Below are 9,105 nucleotides of genomic sequence, written 5' to 3' on the forward strand. Positions count from 1 at the left end.
AAAAAGCCAAATGGCGCGATGGAAACATGATTTTTTGTCACAATCATGCCATGAATGTATTCTTTACGGTGACTATCATTTGATTAGATTTTCATTAATATTTTACATAACATGCACATTTTATCAGCACTTGGACAGCTTCTGAAAGGTACAACTTTGAGGAGCCATAAAAAACAAACCAAGTGACCTAAATCTTTATACTTTATAGATTTGTGACCACAACGGCATGGGCAATGCACCACCAACAGGAAATTTGAATCAGAGAAGGGGCCGATTTGGAAACCGGCCCTTTGGGTAAGATTTGGGTACGATTTGGCTTTATTTTGATGTATTTTTGAATGTATTTTGGTATATTTGGGAAAGCTTTTTGTGTATTTGGGTGTATCTGGGTAAATTGTCGCGCCGTAAATACAATTCGCAGACTTCATGTATAATTGTGTCCATGTGGTTGCACATTGTATATTAACATTTAAATCACATGACATTAAATAACATCTTTCCATAAAGACTCTTCATAAATTGTTAATAGTCAATCACAATTTGATACATTTTCAGGGATATGCCATGAACAGAAAACTATTTTTGTCATGTTATCGCTGATTTCGTTATTTACGACCTTTTGTGGTCCAAGTGGAAACACAACGGCATATATCATACATATATATGTGCACCACTGTAAGTTGAACAGTACTGTGTCTGATGTTTTGATACAGATTGTTTAGTCAATTATTGTGGATTCTGTTATTGACTACTAGCAGCAATAGCTCTTCTTTAGCATCTTTCGAGGAAAATCGACCCGTGTACCAAATCCTAGCGCAGTTCCACGGACATGGAGATATATACATATCAAATTCAAAGTATGCTACACGTTGGAACGTCAGCAAGTCTATCAAAGGTGAAGCGTTTACGAGAAGCAGATTTGTTTTGTTTTCGTCTAGTTTCACTTTGTGTTGACAACCAACACGCTGACTGGCCATCCTAAGCAATGATTCAGCACGCAACATCCGAAACGTCATCGCCTCATTTAGGTATGACATACATACCTGTACTTACGATATGGCAACAGGTAATCGTGCCATTGATCTGAAGCTGGACGCGGAAGTGAAGCAGTGAAGAGCGACAGACGAGGAGATATTTAGATTCAGTACTATTAAACTTTTGTATATATCTGGTAAGCCACCTCAGCTTAGATGTTTTCAAACATTACGATTTTGTTACATTGTGACGGAATGAGAGGAGACGGGTATTATTATTTGAAAGTATAACATACACAGTTATGTAGGTGATAAGACCGCATGCAGATGATGTCAGTGGTTACTATAGCTTATAGTTTCTGAGTTACCTGATGTTGATCTCTGAATTGAGCTTAAATCTACTCTACAAGTAAGATAAATATGAGCAAATTTGAATCAGAAAAACACAGATTATTTTCAATACAAGCCACTACCAAGGGCAAATTACACTCAAACCTTCGAGTCCAACTCTTACACGTGTCTGGCTGAAGAGAATGTTTTGTAAACATGGATGGTAATTCAATGGAGTTTATGGGAATGCAGAGAAGTGCAAGTGTTATTACATGAATTTGAAAATCATCTTGATCTTCTGTGTATTGAATTCTCTTTCAATAAAGAATCATTTCTATTTGGAATCCTATCAACACTTACTAGTTCGGTTGTTAATGAAATCTTAATTCTAATTGAACAGTATATTTATCAAACTAGATGTTTCAACAAAGCTTAACATCTTGATGCTCTTCTTAATATTATTAAGGATCATAATGTTGTTCAGAAGTTTTCATACTTTGAAAATAGTGAAAATAAAGATAAGAAATTTTGACCTGAATTGGAGGAAGTGGAAGCCTCTACCCAGGGCAAATTGCACTCAAACCTTTGAGTCGGTAAGTCTACACATTTTTGTGTTCATTCATTTAATATTGCAATTAAATATCTTTGCTTTTTCTCTCTATTGTTTTGTTTGTTTTTTGTTTTCTTCAGGCACAGCTGTTTAAAAAAAAAAAATAAAAACATCCCCAGAACTTGACAGTGATTCAAACTTACATTGTGAAATATCTAATAATCCTCTTACTTTTAAAGATTGTAAATTATACACTTTGTTCTTTATACCACATTGAATTTCCCATCTCTCTCCCTCCTCAACTGTAAAATGTGTGTGAATGTCTGATGATTATGATGCATGGTCATATGATTGTGATGATTATGATGCATGGTCATATGATTGTGATGATTATGATGCATGGTCATATGATTGTGATGATTATGATGCATGGTCATATGATTGTGATGATTATGATGCATGGTCATATGATTGTGATGATTATGATGCATGGTCATATGATTGTGATGATTATGATGCATGGTCATATGATTGTGATGATTATGATGCATGGTCATATGATTATAATGATTATGATGCATGGTCATATGATTGTGATGATTATGATGTACATTTAATGATGATTATGATGATGATGTTTTTTGTGTGAATATTGGTATGTATGTCATGTTATATTTTTATGTATCATGCATTTTTTTTGTCTAATTGCTTCAATGGGATGTGATACTTCAATTCCAAATGTGTTATTTTGTAGTACTGTCATGATTTAAACTCTGTTCCTCTAAACCCCAGAAAAGATACAATGCCTCTGAGATATCATAGAAAATTTGGTGAATGCATGCAAGATACAGTGTATAAAGTCACCATCTGGTTTAGCGATTTATAGTCTAACCTCATTACAATACAATGTATACATAACCATATAGTCTCTATTGTATATATATATATATATATATATATATATATATATAGAGAGAGAGAGAGAGAGAGAGGATTCCACAGGAATTGTTGTTATATCTATATAGCTGAGGTTCATTAAGGCAAAAATTGCAGAAAATTGACAAATTGACAAATTAAACTGAAAAGTGATTTGGTTTTATCTACATTATGTGTGATCTCCATTGTTATGTCACAATGCAATCTGCAAGTCATCCTCAATCTTGGTCCCAAGTAAAAGTTGCACAATTATCTTATTAGTAAAAAAAGCAATAATGTGACTTTCACCTTGAGCTGAGTTTGTCTACAAGTGTGTGACATCATTTAATGATCTAAGTCCGACATCACAATAAGTTATATATACATTTGTGTACATGTAATATACATTACATTTATTGTTGTATTCACTGATTAGCTCAAGCACAGCGATCAAGTGATACGTAAATAGAATTAAATGTATTGGTTTTAAGGCTGTGTGGTCTTACTTCTGAAGAACTATAAAGGCACAAAATGGCTGCTGCTGGTGATAAAGAAGCTGATACACATCATTGCCATCTAAAAGCTTGTAAACTTGGAGGAACTGTCAACCCAAACAATGGCAGAGTAGATGTGCGTGGTTTCACTGTCAAGGCTAAACCAGGTACAATCCACACATGTATAGATATGCATTTACCTGTATGACAGATAAAGCAATTTCTGAAAAGGTGGTGAAATTTACACTAGCAATATATTTATTTTAGATATTTACAAATCGATTGCTTGCAAATTTGATTCAATATTCACATGCTTTCAACACGTAGAAGAGTCCATGGTATTTAAGACAGCTGCTGTAATAAAAAGTATAAAAGGTATAGATAATTTCTTATGGAAGACAACATATATAAGGAACAACAAGGTTTGCTTATTTGTTCATAATATCCTATGCTTTATTTATATCCAGAATTCCTGGCAAATTGGGATGATGATGGTGTAGGAGTGTTTCACATGGTATGCTGGGAGCTACTGAATGACCTAGCCCACAAGTCAGAGGTCACTGAACTTTGCAGTCAGGAGAAGGCTCTTGTACTGGAGGCGGAAGAGACAGCAGAGTTTCATCAGTCTGTTGATGCTCTCATGGCAGACACAACCAGGATAGCTCTCATGATTAAAGAATGCAAATATCCTATTGCATTTACAGGTATATAAATGGAGAAGATACAGCTGTATCTTGTTCTGATACAGTCAGATTCTGTCAGATCATCTTGAAAGTTTGGTGGAAATTAGATTCTCCTTTTCAATCAAAATAAAAAAATATTTTATTTCTGCCATTCCTTCAGAAAGGATTCAGAATAGATCCAAAAGATCGATCTGATTGGACAACATTGATAGCATAAATTTTTTGCATGGTATATATGAAAAGCACTTTTTTATTTACTTTTTGGCATGGATGTCAAACATACCAATATGACATTATTTTTTTCTTATTTGACAACCTGTCAACAAGTGCTAATTGTGTAGTTCATCAGTTAATGAATGCTTTACAAATGTAGAGATGTATTATTAGTATGATGATTAGATAATAACCTTGTACATCGACAGGTGCCGGGATCTCAACATCAGCTGGTATCGGAGATTTCCGGGGCATTCATGGAAAGTGGACCAACCGTGATAAAGAAAAGGAGCATGGTAAGGAATGGTACAGATTTTGCTACTAATTTTACCTGGGGTTGGAAACTGGTCTTGGATGATGTCTTATTCATGGTTTCCTTTCTTAATATGAACTGAATGTTCATTGTTTAGAAGTAACTATCATATTTAAATTATCTCTATTAGTTAACTGAGATTTTGCTTCCATTAAGACATTTTTCTTGATTAAATGACAGTCTATTACATTGCTGATGAACATTTCACAATAATAGCTGCTGAACATTCGAGATAGCCATTTCAGAAGTCAGTTTCATGAATAGTTTCAACTTTCAGAAATTTTGTAAGCCCTATACCTACTTCTAGGCTCTGTTAAACTTGGGTTTAGTCCAAGAAACATGCTTAATTCAAGATTGCTAAAGTATTTTGACATCTCAAATGTGGTTTCAGCTTATTCTGTATACTAGGTAGACTTCTTAAAAAAAAACTGTGTAGTAAAATCATGTCATGTGATTTAACTGATTCTTGACTGGAAGGACCTCCATGGTGACAGACTATCCTGTAACATAACCAAAAGATTTGAGATTTCTTTTTTCAAACCTTGGAATATTAGGGGTTTTAAATAATAGAAACTATCTTTCGATGTCTTCTGTTTACTCTTTATTTCCAGTGTTACAATATATATTTACAGCAGAATGATGCATTGATTTTTGAAATTTCCCCGCTGCTAACTATCAGTTGCATATACAAGAAATTCAGACTGCTAACAAAATTATTAAGTCTTGTGACTGGAGTGACTAAAATTCAAGAAAACTTCAGTTTTTCGTCTAACCAGGAAAAGCATCTATTGAGTGAACATGTCTAAGACTATTCATGAAATTTGGTGCTAAAATTTTCACCTTATTTTTACAATTTTTTAACATTAGTTTAATTGGCAGACATAGGGTCCATTCTTCATATCCATCCTGCAAATCTTTATCATTCCAGCCCTGACACCAAAAACTTTTACCATGATGAGCATGGGCACAGAAAATATATTATTGGCATGACAACATAGCAAATTTATCAATATTATTGTTTCACAGGAAGTCAGAAGGAAGGAAAAACAAAAGCCAAACGAAATGTAATGTCGCTGCGCCCAACATACACTCATGAAGCTTTGCTCAAGTTGCTAGAGATGGGACACCTTCAGTATATCATAAGTCAGAACACTGATGGTCTTCATCGTCTGTCTGGTGTGCCAGAGGATAAAATCTCAGAACTTCATGGAAATGGTTTTGTAGAAAAATGTGAAAAATGTAACAAACGTTATGTGATGAATCATAACCACAGATTTGGCCCCAAGGACCCTAAAGTGCCTGTGAAGAAATGTGGACACTGTAGAATCAATCACAGGACAGGAAGAATATGTCCTGATCCAGTGAGTAGTCTTACTTTCAATTGGTTTTATTTTCCACTATTTTCAAGGATTGAAAAATACAGGTCACTAAATACAGACATTTTAAGAATGAAATTTATATATGTATGTATATATATATATGTATAAATCCTGTCATAGGAATTTGATGAAAATACATCCTTTTTGAATATTTGAAAACTGTTCAACAGAATTAGTTTAACAGTTACATTCATTTTCTATTTCACAATATCATTTTCTCATCAATAATATATTAAAGATTCTAGTGGCACTATACCCTAATGTGTCTTTCCATTTGAAATTCCTGGTGTATTTTTTCACAGAAATGCAAAGGCTATTTAATGAACACCATTATAAACTTTGGGGACAACCTTGAAGGAGAGGTACTGGATAATGCTGTAGCTAATGCCAAGAGAGCAGACATGGTGCTGACCCTAGGATCAACCCTTAGAGTCTCTCCAGCCAATAGTCTGGTCACTATGGGTCAAAAGCCGGTCAAACTTGTCATCTGCAACAGGTAAACTTAAAATATCTTTAAAATTCTTTGAAAAAATCAGAGTTTGCTAGTTAGGGTTTTATGTAATCAAGGCAGTGGTCAGTTGATATTCCAGTAACATTCTATTACATTTTACCACATAACTTAGACTATATATTTTCATTGATTTTCATATTAGAGCTTGAAGCAATTTTTTATTGGGATTTTCAGATTATTATAACAAAGAAAAGTTGTTGGTCATAAACATCAAAATATGGTCAGCAGCATTCTTTGGGGAAGGGGAACCAAGTCTGTTTATATATTGGTTCCCAGCCCCCATAGGCCTGAGGCATTGGGCCCAAATGGGGAAATTTTGATCTTTAAAATTTATCTCCTGTAGGGATGAATGGATATTGCCCAAATTAGGTCTGAATCATTCTTGGGTGAAGGGCAATCAATCTTGTATTAACATTAGATCTCATGGGCCCCATGGGTGGAAGGAGTGAGGCCCAATAGGGGAAACAGAGTAAAGTCTTTATGATCCTACTCCTTCTGTGGGAATGGATGGGTATTGTCCAAGTGCGGTCTGAAGCAATTTTGTGAATTGTGAATCCGATTTCTGTTTGACCACGAAGCAGGAACCCAGTAGGGAATTATTTCAGAAAGTATTTGTCATTTTTAAAATTCTTTGTTAAATGATTGTATAACTGATTTAGCCATGTGAGCGATACACCAAAGTGAGCGATACACCAAAGTGAGCGATACACTAAAGTGAGCGATACACCAAAGTGAGCGATACACTAAAGTGAGCGATACACCAAAGTGAGCGATACACCAAAGTGAGCGATACACTAAAGTGAGCGATACACTAAAGTGAGCGATACACTAAAGTGAGCGATACACCAAAGTGAGCGATACACCAAAGTGAGCGATACACCAAAGTGAGCGATACACCAAAGTGAGCGATACACTAAAGTGAGCGATACACCAAAGTGAGCGATACACTAAAGTGAGCGATACACCAAAGTGAGCGATACACCAAAGTGAGCGATACACCAAAGTGAGCGATACACCAAAGTGAGCGATACACCAAAGTGAGCGATACACCAAAGTGAGCGATACACCAAAGTGAGCGATACACTAAAGTGAGCGATACACCAAAGTGAGCGATACACTAAAGTGAGCGATACACCAAAGTGAGCGATACACCAAAGTGAGCGATACACCAAAGTGAGCGATACACCAAAGTGAGCGATACACTAAAGTGAGCGATACAAGCCCCTTGGGCCTCTTGTCATACTGTCGATCAATGGTTTTACAAACCAAGACATATTATTTCATGATCAAACTTATCTCATCTTTGTGTTCCAGGCAAACAACACCTTATGATGATGTTTGTGAGAGGAAAGACCCATCCACCAAAGTACAGCTTGGCTGTCGTGTGTTTGGGGACTGTGATGACTTGATGAGAGCAGTCATGCGACAGGTAGTGGACGCTAGTGAACTTGAGGAGTGGGAACTAGGTCGAGAGGAAAGGATCAAGTCTTACAATAGCAAACGAAAGCACTAAATCTACACGCTGATCCAAATTATTTGTTTTACTGGAAAATTTGATTGAGTTTGATTTGTGTCTATGGATGTTTTGTAATATGATTGCCTATTTTTAGCACCATTTACAATTATTTAAGACTGTATCGTTTTATGATTCAAGCACTCTACCTGTTTAAAATAATTATCATATTCAACTTTGAAAGGTATTTCCCTTTTAAAAGGAAACTATTGTATTGCTTTCCAAATATATCATTTTCATACACCCAATACATGCATTTATACGCGTAGATATTGATCAGGAAAAAGACTCAATAATTATGTCTACTGCAGAGGTACACATAATTGTAATTTTAATGAAGTTATAACAAAAATGTGTAGTGAAGGACTACATTGTGTAACACTGTTTGGTCATATGATCACTACTGTGATATCATCAATGTAATGACATGACCTTTACTGTTTTGTAATAAGTATGTTTAATACATACTTAGCTAGAATTTGTCAACTTGTCAGATTAATTTCCAGCATACCTTTCCATGTAATATGATATCTCATTATGTCATACATTTTCAATGCATAAGTTATGTTTTTCATTATTGAATGTGAAGGATACAACTTAAGAATGTTATTGTTTATCATTATATGACAGATAGGAAATACATGTGTCAGAATTATATAATGAGTACATAGATAATAAAGGTCAGTCTGCCCACTACAGTGTGTATAGATAGTAGCGTCATGCTGGGTCAACATCCCCCTGGCTGAAGGGAAGGGTCTGACCCCCCACTGTCAGCTACAGTATACAGGATATAGTATCTGGTATCCCAGAATGAAGAAATGTGTTTATTTTATATCTAAAACAAGTAGTAACTTTAGATATTGTATAATTTAGATCAGAATATGAATGTCATTAGATTCAGTAAGTTGTTAGGAATTTGTACCTGTTCTCAGAATTGCAATAGATAGCATAGTCTTGAAACTGCATAACGTTTACAGTAACTTCAAGTATATTGAAGTCAGCTTTTCTTAAATATCACATAAGTATAACAATACTTTTAAATATGTTGTATATCATAAGAAAATAGAGGAAGTCTTCTTTTATCATGACCTTTTATATTGTTTGTATAAAGTGAAGCTTATCTTATATACTAATTTACAATTGGTGAAGAAACACAGAATGGTCCTGTCTGGTAAATTGTACAGTTCCCTAGGGAGCCTGAACAGGGTGTCCTCTGTCTGGTGCAGGGCT

General features: G+C 35.0%; 1 protein-coding gene across 1 annotated transcript; it reads left to right on the forward strand.

Annotated features, from left to right (window-relative positions):
• Positions 1-3,270: 3,270 nt before the first annotated feature.
• On the forward strand, positions 3,271-8,463 carry LOC132550590 (NAD-dependent protein deacylase sirtuin-6-like). The gene is made up of 6 exons (XM_060214681.1): positions 3,271-3,430; positions 3,731-3,967; positions 4,369-4,455; positions 5,499-5,833; positions 6,154-6,347; positions 7,677-8,463. The coding sequence occupies exons 1-6, from the start codon at positions 3,301-3,303 to the stop codon at positions 7,873-7,875; spliced, it is 1,182 nt and encodes a 393-aa protein (XP_060070664.1). The 5' UTR covers positions 3,271-3,300; the 3' UTR covers positions 7,876-8,463.
• The last annotated feature ends 642 nt before the right edge of the window (positions 8,464-9,105 follow it).

Source organism: Ylistrum balloti, unplaced genomic scaffold (assembly GCF_031769215.1).
Source record: "Ylistrum balloti isolate Yb309-2 unplaced genomic scaffold, AGI_CSIRO_Ybal_v1 Utg370130, whole genome shotgun sequence".
NCBI lineage: Eukaryota > Metazoa > Mollusca > Bivalvia > Pectinida > Pectinidae > Ylistrum > Ylistrum balloti.